This window comes from Pan troglodytes, chromosome 1, assembly GCF_028858775.2.
Source record: "Pan troglodytes isolate AG18354 chromosome 1, NHGRI_mPanTro3-v2.0_pri, whole genome shotgun sequence".
In the NCBI taxonomy this organism is placed as follows: Eukaryota; Metazoa; Chordata; class Mammalia; order Primates; family Hominidae; genus Pan; species Pan troglodytes.
Genome location: NC_072398.2, coordinates 191,767,452 through 191,781,258, shown reverse-complemented (window position 1 = coordinate 191,781,258; position 13,807 = coordinate 191,767,452). Strand labels below are relative to the sequence as shown.

General features: G+C 43.4%; 1 protein-coding gene across 8 annotated transcripts in view; it reads left to right on the top strand.

Moving 5' to 3' along the window:
- The window catches only part of MACF1 (microtubule actin crosslinking factor 1), a 378,870-nt gene that overhangs the window by 86,293 nt on the left and 278,770 nt on the right, over nt 1-13,807 (top strand). For 4 of the 8 annotated variants that reach the window (XM_063782389.1, XM_054681497.2, XM_063782398.1 and 1 more), the window contains exon 1: nt 11,622-12,226. The exons of 2 other annotated variants lie outside the window; for them this stretch is intronic. In XM_063782389.1, the coding sequence (XP_063638459.1) occupies nt 12,118-12,226 (109 nt within the window). In that variant the 5' untranslated portion in view covers nt 11,622-12,117. Of the gene's footprint in view, nt 1-11,621; nt 12,227-13,807 lie in introns of those variants that run through there. 2 more of the 8 variants (XM_054681450.2, XM_063782383.1) reach the window with 2 other exon arrangements.

The window sequence follows — 13,807 nt, the reverse complement described above, 5'->3', positions numbered from 1 at the left end:
GTGGATATAACCTGAGGTCAGGAGTTCAAGACCAACCTGGCCAACATGGTGAAACCCCGTCTCTACCAAAAATACAAAAAAATTAGACGGGCATGGTGGCGCATGCCTGTAATCCCAGCTACTTGGGAGGCTGAGGCAGGAGAATTGCTTAAACCCGGGAGGCAGAGGTTGCAGTGAACCGAGATTGTGCCATTGCACTACAGTCTGGGCAACAAGAGTGAAATTCCATCTCAAAAATTAAAAAAAAAAGAATATTTCTGGACAAAAATAACAATCCTCGGCAAGATTCTGGAATAGTCCCCATAGACAGGGCTTCTTTTCTTCGTATCATTTTTTTCTCCATTTCTTTAAGATGTTGGCTACCAGAGTTTCTTGGAAAAAGCTTACTAGATAGATATTATTTCATTGGGGAAAAGGGTCAAAATTCCAGAGAGAGAGATTACTTAAAATGGTAATATGGCTGTTGAGGTTGACTAGATATTCTTGTCCTTTCCCTTTTTGAAGCAATGCTGTCGAAGCCTAATTTGATTTAGTCATTGAGCTGTTCAATACCACACATTACTTTCACTTACCTTCTTGCATTTGCCACTGAGGATGACTTGATGCCCTGCTAGGAGGTCTCTTGTGTGGTAATCATAATAACAAGAGTTGGCATTAATGAGTCAATGTTTAATGCTTTTTAAATAGTTAATGCTTACTGTGTGCCAAATATATTATGCATTTTCTCACTTAATCCTCACTGTAATACTGTGAAGAGGTAATTTTATTATCCCTTTTTGACATGAGATAACTATGGATTAAAGAGATTAAGTAATTGGTTCAAAGATACACAACTAGAGATTGTGAAATCAGAATTTGAATATAGGTTTGGCTCACAAATTATATTTACAGCCCTGGTAAGAGAGAGAGGGAGAGAGAGAGAGAGAGGCAGGCACTTGGGTTTAAGAGTGAGTTTTCTTTTTTCTTTTTTTCTTTTTTTGAGACAGAGTTTCGCTGTTGTTGCCCAGGCTGGGGTGCAGTGGCATGATCTCAGCTCACTGCAACCTCCACTTCCTGGGTTCAGGCAATTCTCTTGCCTCAGCCTCCCAAGTAGCTGGGATTACAGGCACTCCTGGGTAATTTTGTATTTTTAATAGAGATGGGGTTTCACCATATTGGTCAGGCTGGTCTCGAACTCCTGACCTCAGGTGATCCAACCACCTCGTCCTCCCAAAGTGCTGGGATTACAGGCATGCGCCACCACACCTGGCCAAGAGTGAGTTTTCTAAGTGCTGTACCAGAGCATCTCTCACTTTATTTTCTGCCCCTCCTCTTTAGTGTTACTTTCCCTTTTCTTTCTTAAGGGTAAGACCTTCAGTTGCTGAGCTTGATAGGAAGGCCATCTAGAGTTAGATCCTGGGCAGAATCCATATCTGGAGGGATTTCCAGAAGTGGAATTTCTTTTCTTTTCTTTCTTTTGTGATAGAGTCTTGTTCTGTTTCCCAAGCTGGAGTGCAGTGGCGCGATCTCAGCTCACTGCAGCCTCCACCTCCCGGGCTCGAGGGATTCTTCTGACTCAGCCTCCCAGGTAGCTGAGACTACAGGCACATGCCACCATGCCCGGCTAATTTTTGTAATTTTAGTAGAGACGGGTGGCCAGGCTGGTCTTGAACTCCTGACCTTAGGTGATCCACCCTGCCTCAGCCTCTTAATGTGCTGGGATTACAGGCGTGAGCCACCATGCCCAACCAAAAGTGGAATTTCTTTCTCCCTGCCTTCCCCTCCTCTCCCCTCCCCTCCTCTCCCCTCCCCTCCCCTCCCCTCCCCTCCCCTCCCCTCCCTTCCCTTCCCTTCTCTATTGTCTTGCTCTGCTGTCTAGGCTGGAGTGCAGTGGTGTGATCATAGCTCACTGTGGCCTGAAACTCCTGGGCTGGAGTGATTCTCCTGCCTCAGCCTCCCAAGTAGCTAGAACTACAGGTGTGTAACCACTGGGCCTGGCTAAGTGTTATTATTTTTTGGAGAGATGGGGTCTTGCTATGTTGCCCAGGGTGGTCTTGAACTCCTGTCCTCAGGCAGTCCTCCTGCCTCAGCTTCTCAAAGCACTGGGATTACAGGGGTGAGCCACTGCTCCCAGCCAAGCAGTTTAATTTCTGATTTAATAAACTATCTTCCTTCCAGCTCCAAGGAAAAGCAAAACTTATACTTGTGTTCTTGGAGACACTTTTTTCTTTTAAATTCCCAGGTAGATTTGGAAGTTCACTGTTAAAGGTGATTCGACACCCTTGTTAGTGTATGTTACCTACTAGGCCTCTCTAGAAGAGCATTTTGAGTTATTTCTGCCATAAGATGAATGGTTTTCCAGGCACTTGTTCTCGGTTGTATGTTTTTGTGGTCAAAAAAGATGCATTACCAGAAGAAATGTTTATATTTTGGGAGTATTCATAATTTACTGGGCCCAGCTTTGCCCTTTCTAGTGTGCACCCGCCCCCATTCTTGCTCTTAAGCAGTTCTCAGATCTTCTCATTCATTTATTAATTTGCTCATTCCACAAATAGTTATTTAGTGACTAAGATTTTATAAAGGAGAGCAGACATTTATCTAGCTTCAAAAACAGTCTAGTGAGGGAGTAACAATATGTGCTCAGCTGTATTATAAAGCACAAAGTGCTAAACTTTATGAGAGAAACAGATAAAGTATAATAAAAGCTCAAGGGAGGGAGAAGTTTACTTCTCACTGGGATGGAGGGAGGAACTGGAGATAATTCTGTGGAAGTACTGGCTTTAAGCTGGTCTATAGAAATAGGAGTTTAATATCTGGAGATGGGAAGGAAAAACATGCCAGGATAATGAGGGAAATATTGTTAAGCCAGAGAGTTTTGGATTTAATTTACTGATAGGGAGAAATGTAAAGTTTTACAGTGAAGTTATAAATAAACATTTATTAAGCATTTAAAATGTGCCAATCATTATACATGCTTCAAGGAGATTACTGTCGTGGTGAACGAGGGCAGGGTTGGTAAGTTGGAGACTGAGATTAGACAGATTAGGTAATTTAGGTGAGGTAAGTTATCAGTTGCCAAGGTTTCTTACAGTCTGAGCAATATTCATAGTCTTTGTGGTCAGATGTAGTTTGTTTGCTGCTCCTCCAAATAATGACAATTATAATCAGCAATTATTGAGCACGTATTGAGCACCTGAAACACATTAACTCATTCATCCTTACTACAACTCTGAGACAGATGCTATTATTATCATCATTTTACAGATGAGGAAATTGAGGTTCCATGAAGTTAAGTAACTTGCCCAAAGATGCTAAATGTGATGTATACATAGTAGTATGGATTTAAACCCAGGCAGACTGGGCTTATAATTTCCATGCTACTATAATACTCATGGCATCTAGGTATACGGAGCAATAAATATGGAGATTTTCCTTACTTTATTGTATTCAATGACACTTGTGTATGTAGAATGTTCTTTGTAGACATTCTGGGCCTTTGCAAGTTGTCTCAATACCACATTGCCAAACCTTAGAGGCAGAGTCATGGATGTCTCCTAATTAAGTTATCTGAAGCCCACATCCTCTGCCTGTCTTCAGTTAGATGCCTAGTGTACTCATGGGAGGGGACAGATGACAAGAGTTTCAGGGCCAGGCTTTGATGTCTGCATTGTGCCATTTCCAGAAACCCAAGGTTTTCAGTCCTATCGGTTATGTGCTATTCCCTCTACCAAATTTATAATCTTAGGTATATTTATTGTATTTTTTAAAAGACTTCTCTCTTTGTAAGCATTATTTTTCTAGATTTGGCTTTTTTAGTTACGGTGTAACGTAAATTTTTAGTCTGAATCTGCTAAAGTTATGATGCTTGTGGATATCAATTATTTTGAGACCAAGTAAATCTCAATGACATTTGAATAAAATGTCCAGCATAACCTTTGCACAGGCTTGTTTTGCTTGCAAACATTAAAGTAATTCTGGGGTGTTGCCTTGTGTTGAGATTTCTTGTGGGTAACAGTTAGGGGAGACCATCCCAAATTCCTGTGGGTAATCCCAAAGAGAGGCAGATCTAAAATCTTAATGAAGTTCTGAGTCTGTCTTCTACAAGGCTTCTTTCATGGTTTGGGGCCCTGCCCGTTGGCTGTTAGTAAGGGATATCCTGGGGGGTGCTAAATGTGACTTTAAAAAGACTGTTCTTTGTATGATAAATGATCTCTTAAAAAGAAAACTAGTCACTCCCTCCTGCCAGCCTCTAACCACTTCCTGTAAATGACAGCACACAGATCTTAGTTTCACCAAGTGAAAAAATTATTTTATTTTCATGAAAGCAGTTCCCCTCTACTTCTTCCTTCCAACATACATATATATAATAAATATAAATATAAATATACACACACACACACACAAGCTGCAGATAGGCAGGCTTTTTACCTGTAATATCAAGGTATAAAATGACATGTTTTTATGATCTTATGAGAATAAATTACTTTGGTTATCTTTCATTGTCTTCTCTAATAATAAATGTAGGTTCAGAACATATCTTGGTATTTGAGTACTTTGGATTTTTTCCCCCAAAATTCCTAGGTGTTTTTGAATGGCACAAACATGGTATATGATTTTCTAATTACTGATGCCAGAAGCTCCTATAACAGCTTTATAATGGCTTCAGGTAGCAAATAGGGCAGGGAAATGGCTTTCACTTTGGGAAACGAAAATATGGTGAAGGTATTTGTAAGACTGTGAAAAGACGGTTGTGGTGGCTCATGCCTGTAATCCCAGCACTTTGGGAGGCAGAGGCGGGAGGGTCGCTCTTAAGGCCAGGAGTTTGAGACCAGCCTGGACTACATAGTGAGACCCCATCTTCAAAAAAAATTAAAAAATTATAGCCAGCATGGTGATGCATGTTTATAGTCCCAGCTCCTCAGGAGGCTAAACCAGGAGGATTGCTTGAGCCTAGGAGTTCAAGGCTGTAGTGAGCTATGATCACACCACTGCATTCTGGCCTGGGTGACAGAGCGAGACCATGTTTCGAAAAAGATGGTTGAGAAATGGTGGACAGATGCCAAGTGGAGTGGCTCATGTCTATAATCCCTGCACTTTGATAGGCTGAGGCAGGCAGATCACTTGAGCCCAGGAGTTCGAGACCAGCCTGGGAAACATGGCAAAACCCCATCTCTGCAAAAAACACAAAAATTAGCCAGACGTGGTGGCACGTGCTTGTAATCCCAGCTACTCGGGAGGCAGAGGTGGGAGGATTACTTGAGCCCGGTAGTTTGAGGCTGCAGCGAGCTATGATTGTGCCACTGCATTCCAGCTTGGACTACAGAGTAAGACCCTGTCTCAAGAAATGGTGATAGAAACAGCACTAGCAGGCTGGGCGCGGTGGCTCATGTCTATAATCCCAGCAGTTTGGGAGGCCCAGGCGGATGGATCACCTGAGGTCAGGAGTTGGAGACCAGCCTGGCCAACATGGTGAAACTCTGACTCTACTAAAAATACAAAAATTAGCTGGGCGTGCCGGGCGCGGTGGCTCACTCCTGTAATCCCAGCACTTTGGGAGGCTGAGGCGGGTGGATCATGAGGTCAGGAGTTCGAGACCAGCCTAACCAATGTGATGAAACCCCGTCTCTACTAAAAATACAAAAATTAGCCGGGTGTGGTGGTGCGTGCCTGTAATCCCAGCTACTCAGGAGGCTGAGGCAGGAGAATTGCTTGGAGCCGGGAGACGGAGGTTGCAGTGAGGTGAGATCACGCCATTGCACTCCAGCCTAGGCAACAGAGCAAGAGCGAAACTCCGTCTCAAAAAAAAAAAAAAAAATTAGCTGGGCGTGGTGGCACACACCTGTAGTCACAGCTACTGGGGAGGCTGAGGCAGGAGAATTGCTTGAACCCAGGAGATAGAGGTTGCAGAGATCGGAGCATCACTGCACTCTCCAGCCTAGGCAACAGAGCAAGACTCTGTCTCAAGAAAGAAATAAAAGGAAAGAAACAGCACTAGCAATTAATATATTCTGTTGTTGAGATTCTTTTCTTAAAGCCAGGTGGAACTATTATATAAATAAGTCTTGTAACGAGGAAGTATAAACACCTCAAGTTGCTTACCCTAAAGTTAGTGTACTTATTTTGACAGAATTTTTTTCTTTTTTGAGATGGAGTCTCGCTCTGTCGCCCAGGCTGGAGTGCAGTGGCGCGATCTCGGCTCACTGCAAGCTCTGCCTCCCAGGTTCACACCATTCTCCTGCCTCAGCCTCCCAAGTAGCTGGGACTACAGGTGCCCACCACCACGGCTGGCTAATTTTTTGTATTTTTAGTAGAGATGGGGTTTCACCGTGTTAGCCAGGATGGTCTCGATCTCCTGACCTCATGATCCGCCTGCCTCGGCCTCCCAAAGTGCTGGGATTACAGGCGTGAGCCACTGCGCCTGGCCTGTTGTGACAGAATTTTTTAACAAAGGGATAAAATATATTTATTTGGAATCAGGCATAATAAAAGTTCAGACATGGGCCAGACACAGTGGCTCACGCCTGTAATCCCAACATTTTGGGAGGCCTAGGCAGGAGGATCGCTTGATTCCATGAGTTTGAGACCAACCTGGGCTGTAACATAGTAAGATCCTGTCTCTACAGGAAAAAAGAAAGACAGAAAAAGCTCAGGTGTCAGCTCATCCTCTTTCTTGGATGACCTTGGCAAAATAACTTGAATTTCTGGAGCCTCAAGTGCTTGATTTATAAAATGGGGTAATAATATATAGTTCCCAGGGATATTACAGGGATCAAATGAAATAACAGATATAAAGATGCTTTATAGTAGCTGCTTAATAAATTTTAGTTTCCCTTCCAAGCAAGTCCATCTTCTTCGACCATCACAGCCCAGGAGCTTCTTCACTTCTCCACAGCAAGGGGTGTGTCATAGTCATCTTGGTGTCCATGGTATCTGGCACAATGCTCTGCATCTTTTAATGAAATGAATGAAGTGCTCTGTTTCAGAAGAGAGGGAGCTCCAGCTTAGTCTCCACTGGACTATGTCATCAATTTTTCCTTTCTAATTCTTATTCCCTTCAGCAAACACTATTACATTTCACATATCAAGAATTCTCTATTGACCCTACATTGCTCTCTCTGCTCCCGTTTACAGCAAAGTTCCTTGAAGGAGTTGTTTTTCCCTGTCCTTGATTCTTCTTCTCCCATTCATTAGTTCTTGAATCGCTCCAGTCAGGCTTTTTCTCTACCATGCCATCAAAACTGCACTTGTTAGAGTCACCAGTGACCTCCACAATGCTAAATTCAATGGTCAGTTCTCAATCCTCAACTTGACATATTAATAGCTCTTGCATGGTTAATTGCTACTTTTTAGAACGCTTTCACCTGGCTTCTGGGATAGCTTACTCTTTTGGGTCTCCCTCTAATCCACTGAATCCTCTTTTTTAGCCCCTTTTGGTTGTTCTTGCTCTTCCCTAGATAATGTTGAAAGGCTTCCAGGACTTAGTCCTTGAACTTGATCTCTTCTCTATGTTTACTCACTAAATAATGCCATCTAGTCTCCTGGCTTTAAAATTCCAGCCTGGGCCAGGCACAGTGGCTCACACCTGTAATCCCAGCACTTTGGGAGGCCGAGGCGGGTGGATCACCTGAGATCAGGAGTTCGAGACCAGCCTGCCCAACATGGCAAAACCGTGTCTCTACTAAAAATACAAAAATTAGCCGGGCATGATGGTGGGCACCTGTAATCCCAGCTTCTTGGGAGGCTGAGGCAGGAGAATCACTTGAACCCGGTAGGTGGAGGTTGCAGTGAGCCAAGATAGTGCCACTGCACTGCAGCTTGGGTGACAGAGCTAGACTCCATCTCAGAGAAAAAAAAAAAAGAAAAAAATTCCAGGCCGGGTCTCTCCCTGAACTCTAGATTCATATATTCAATTGTCTATTCAAAGTTCCACTTGAGGGGTGGGCATGGTGGCTCAAGCCTGTAATCCCAGCACTTTAGGAGGCCAAGGAAGGAGGATCACATGAGGCCAGGAGTTTGAGACCAGCCTGGGCAACATGGCGAAACCCGGTTTCTACCAAAAGAAACAACAAGGAAGTTTCACTTGAATGTCTTTAGGCATTTCAAACCTAATGTATTCAAAAGGACATTTCTACCCTGCCCCCCAAAAAACAAACAGCCACAGCCACCAATGAACCCCAAACCCTCTGCATCTCTGGTATCAGTCTTCCCCATCTCAGGAAATAGCAGTTCTATCCTTTCAATTTCTCAGGCCAACATTTTGGAGTTATTTTTTATTCTTTCCCTGCTCATTCCACAACCAATCTATAAGCAAATCCAGATGATTCCTTCTTTGTAATTACAGAATTTGAACACATCTTACCACCTCTGTGGCCACACTCTGGCTCCACCCATCATTTTGTAGCCACCAATTTTCACTTGAATTATTATACTGGCATTATAGCTGGTTTCCCTGTACCCACTCTTATCTCTCAGTAGTATGATCTCAACATAGGAACAAGAATGATCCTTTTTTTTTTTTTGAGATAGAGTTTCGTTCTGTCACCCAGGCTGGAGTGGCGCGATTTTGGCTCACTGCAACCTCCGCCTCCTGGATTCAAGCGATTCTTCTGCCTGAGCCTCCTGAGTAGCTGGGACTACAGGCGCGTGCCACCACGCCCGGCTTATTTTTAGTATTTTTAGTAGAGACGGGGTTTCACTGTGTTAGTCAGGATGGTCTCGATCTCTTGACCTCATGATCCACCTGCCTCGGCCTCCCAAAGTGCTGGGATTACAGGTGTGATTAACCACGCCAAGCTGAGCAATCCTTTTAAAACCTAAGCTAAATCATGTTACTGTCTCACACAAAGCCCTCCAATGGCTTCCTGTTTCACCTAGAATAAAAGCCAAAGGCTTTGCAATGATCTGTACAGCCATAGGTGATCTGACCTCGTCTCTGGCCTCCTCTTCTGATACTCTTTCCTTTCCTCTTTCAGGTCCAGCCATTCTGGGTTCTTTGGTGTTCCCTGAACATAAGAAACGTAATTCTGCCTCAGGGACTTTGCACTTGTTCTTTGGCTTATCCATTCTCCAGATAGCCACATGACTTGTTTGCTCATATTCTTTTTTTTTTTTGAGACGCACTCTCGCTCTGTCTCCCAGGCTGGAGTGCAGTGGCACAATCTCGGCTCACTGCAAGTTCTGCCTCCCGGGTTCAAGCCATTCTCCTGCGTCAGCCTCCCAAGTAGCTGGGATTACAGGCGACCATCACCACGCCCAGCTAAGTTTTTGTAATTTTAGTAGAGACGGGGTTTCACGGTGTTAGCCATGATGGTCTCAGTCTCCTGACCTCATGATCCACCCGCCTCCGCCTCCCAAAGTGCTGGGATTACCGGCGTGAGCCACCACGCCCGGCCTCATATTCTTTATCTGCTCAGATGTCACCTTATTAGAAGAGCCTTCTCTGACCATCCTATATATAAAACCATAAACTTGGCTGGGTGCTGGCCGGGCACAGTGGCTCACACCTGTAATCCCAGCACTTTGGGAGGCCAAGGCAGTTGGATCACGAGGTCAGGAGTTCGAGACCAGCCTGGCCAATGTGGTGAAACCCCATCTCTACTAAAAATAGAAAAATTAGCTAGGTGTGGTGGCACGTGCCTGTAGTCCCAGCTGCTCGGGAGGCTGAGGCAGGAGAATCGCTTGAAGCCGGGAGGCAGAGGTTGCAGTGAGCCAAGATCATGCCACTGCACTCCAGCCTGGGCAACAGAGCAAGACTCTGTCTCAAAAAAAAAAAAAGTAAACTTTCCCCCATTGACATTGACACTCCATCTCCTCTTCGTCTCCTTTAGTATTCTCCATAGCATTTATGTGACAAGCTATGTATTTACCTGTTTATATTTCTTTTCTTTCTTCTCCTACTAGTATGTAAGTTCTGTGAGAGCAAGGTCTTTGTTTTGTTTACTGCTATTGTTTCTGGTACCTGGAACATGACCTGGCACATAGTATGAAGTAAATATTTGATGAATGAAATGTAGGTTAGCACAAAATTGTAGATGGTCTTATTGCCAGATTTAAAAGTTCCCATTGTATTAGTGGTCCCGTCAAGGCCCCTTTATTATTTTTCTGGGTAGTAGGTTATGCACATCTAAAACTCTTTCCTTTTGCTTCAACAAGCTCTAGAAAAAAGCAAAAGGAAAATAAATAAATAAAGATTTCACATAGAAAAAAAAGTAAAACCCTTCCCTATTATTAGAAAAAAATAAACTTGACAGATATATAAAGCAATTTTCATTTTTTAAAGCTTGTGAGACTATAGCATCTTCATCTATATCATAGTGTAATAGGTACTTCAGAAGTAAGTAAACAGGGTCTCACTTTGTCTCAAATAAAAAGGCTGTAGTGCAGTGGCATGATCATGGCTTGCTGCAGCCTTGATTCCTGGGCTCAAGCCATCTTCCCACCTCAGCCTCCCCAGTAGCTGGGACTATACACACATACCATCTCATCTGGCTAAATTTTAAAATTTTTATGTAGAAATGGGGTCCCACTGTGTTACTCAGTCTGGTCCTGAACTCCTGGGCTCAAGTGATCCTCCTGCCTCAGCCTCCTGAAGTGCAGGGATTACAAGCATGAGCCACTGCATCTGGCCTGATTTAGTGAGTTTGGACAAATGTATACAGTCATGGAACCACCACCACAATCAACAAAAGGAACATTTCCATCCTCTTACAGTTATTTTGTGATCGTTTTAGTCAATTTCCTTCCCTCATTCTCAGCCTCTTCCATTTCTAGTTGTATAGTTTTGCTTTTCTAGAAAGTTATATAAATGGAATCATATGGTATGTAGCCTTTTGTGTTTGGCTTTTTTTATGTAGCATAATAGTTTTGAGAATCATCTGTGTCGTCGTATGTATCAGTAGTTTTATTCTATTTTATTGCAGAATAGGTAGTCCATTATATGGATGCACAATTTGTTTATATGTTTACCAGTTGATGGACATTTGGGTTGTTTCCAGTTTTTTAATAATGCTGCTGCAAACATTCATATACAGGTCTTTGTGTGGATATACGTTTCTCTTTTTCTTGGATAGATACCTAGGAGTGAGATTGCTGGGTCCTCTGGTCTAAGGCCGGGCACAGTGGCACATGCCTGTAATCCCAGCACCTTTGGAGGCCGAGGCGGGAGGATTGCTTGAGGTCAGGAGTTCGAGACCAGCTTGGCCAACATGGTGAAACCCCCATCTCTACTAAAAATATAAAAATTAGCTGGGTGCGGTGGCATCCACCTGTAATCCCAGCTACTCAGGAGGCTGAGGCAGGAGAATTGCTTCAACCCTAGAGGTGGAGGTTGCAGTGAACTGATATCATGCCTTCCAAAGTGCTGGGATTACAGCCATGAACCACTGCACCCAGCCAGACGGATTTTTTTAACCCTTGAGAAGTACCCCCTAAATGAGCAGTTTGCTCTCCTCGCTGATCTTCATCACACCTAGATGTCAGGTCTGCTTCATGGGAGCTTGCTCTGTATGTATCCTCCCTGGACTGATGTTCAGGCTCCTCGCTTCTCCTCCCGGGTTGTGGGTATGGAGGGTTTGCCCTCTGACAACTCCAGGGTACTTGTGGTGCTCATACATCCTCATGTACTTTGCTTCCTCCCCGCAAGAGGTTCCCTAATGCTTCTGTGACTTTTTTCTTCTGGCTACATCCTGAAGTCTGGCCTTCCAGGCAGGCTGGGAATGGAAAGTTAAGAGTGTGACGTCCTCTGACACCCTCCCTTCTTGTAGAAGGGTCTGAGGTTTGTTTATTTAAACTGAGCAGAGGATGCCAAAGATAGAGGTTTGAGTCAGCTTGACACTGGCTTAGGCGCTCCTTTTCACTCTCCTTGTTCCTTCTTCCCTTTCCCCTCCCCCGCTGGCCAGTTGTTTCCTGGGCTTTGTCTGAGATACACTGTACAGTTTTAGTCCCAGTCTACTAGCGCCTGCTGAAAAACAGTCAGAAGTGAGATGGAGGAGAAGCTGCCAGGAAGTTTCTGACAACACTAAGCTCCAGCCTCTGCCTCTGCTGATAGTACAGGACAACAGTAACCTCAGGAGAAAGGCATCCAGAGGCCTGTGCTGAGCTTGTGGCTAACTCAAGGGAGGAGAAAGGACGGGCCTGGAAATGCCCCTCTTAGATTCATCTTATTTACCACCAACCATCTTTATTTTGACTCACGTTCTTGGAGTTGCTGGTGTTCTATACTGGAAGAGGCATGCCAGAGGTAGAGCAGGTAACTAACTGGTACCCAGTTATTCTTTAAATCTACTGTGGGGCTTTTGAGGGTGGGGTGAATGATGGAGGTCTTCCCAGTTGCTTTCCTTAAAGGGCCAGTACGTCCTTCAGCTGGGGTGCTGTCAGACTTAAGAGTGTGTGTGTGTGAGTATAATGAAGAAGCTGGTCTGCCCTGGGGCCACTTTGGGATGGGGGTGGTGCTCTTTTCTGTTCTGTGAGTCTGTCTGGAGAGTGCTGGTTAGATGAGGTGATGGCTGGGCTCGAAACTGAAGGGAAGTGGCTGCTATGCTGACTTAGTCTTTCCTCAGAGAACTGAGCTCTTTCTTTACTTTCTCAATCTCAGAGTGGTTTCTTGGACCCTTGTTTTTAACTGAAAACATACAGTAACTCTTTTACCCTCCTCCAGGTATGGATTTGGGTTGGAGAAGTTTCTGTTAACTTGGTGTGTTTTGGGGTGAGAAAAGGCAGAGGAGGAAGGGTCAGTCAGTGGAAGGGGTCGTGCGATATCCTTGCCGAGGGGCATCCTGGAACACTGGGTGTCTGTGTTCTCTTTGATATCATTGATACTGTTCCTACACAGTTTGGCTATGTGTATCCAAATCATCTTGTTCAATGCAAGGAAGTTAATCCCTCTCTTCCCTAGGGAATCAGGCTTTGATAATTAAAAAAAATTTTTTTTTTGTAATGGCACCGGAACCCTCATTCTTCCCATATTGCTATTAGTTATATTCTGTTGACTTCTAAACACTCAGAGCAGGGATCAGCCCTGAGTTTGGCTGATTCTGAGTCTCCATGGTTGAGGATTCATATGGTCTAACTTTTACTGGAGTGTATACCCTTGGGTCTCATTGCCTTCAGTACTCTCATTGTGATGGGCTCACTACCTTCAAACTTAGGTATGTAGACACTTTTTATAGTGTATCTTACAAGTTAAGGTGGGGATTTGATGGCTTATTATTTAGCTTTCTATTAAAAGTTCACAAACGCCTGACAGAATTAGAATTAGATTCAATCATTCCCCAGTGTCCTTTCCAGTAAGTCCCAGAAAAGCTTTTGACTAAATATTCGGATCCTAGTGTGCATCTATAGCAGCGGAAACAAAGACAGACATTTTAGAAGTGTGTTTGATTGTGTGGTGGTGTTTTTAAAAAAGCCACCTCAAAGTGGCTTTCCTGTATTTGAACTTAGAAAGAAAGAGATAGGCAGGCTTAAGTTGTTTGGTCCTATTTACTATTTCACATGTAATGAGAAAATAAATACAATATCATTTAGGTAGAGGCTGCTGCTTTTCTTTCCTTGTGCATTATGGTAATGTCATTTTTAAACATTAAATAACTAATTAGTTGTTAATATTTTTAAAGTTTATCTTCAGTATAGGACTTTTATGGAACTTAAGAGCTATCACTGTATTTTAAGTGCTTTCTTTTTTATGTTTAGAAATGTTAATTTCATAAACAGCCATAAAGTAATTGAAATAAAAAGATACATTGTAAAAGCTTTTTATTTCTATGAAACAACTTTGATTCTAATACCAAATAGTTATATCGGGAATGTGCTATGTTTGCTTTATCTGTAAAAT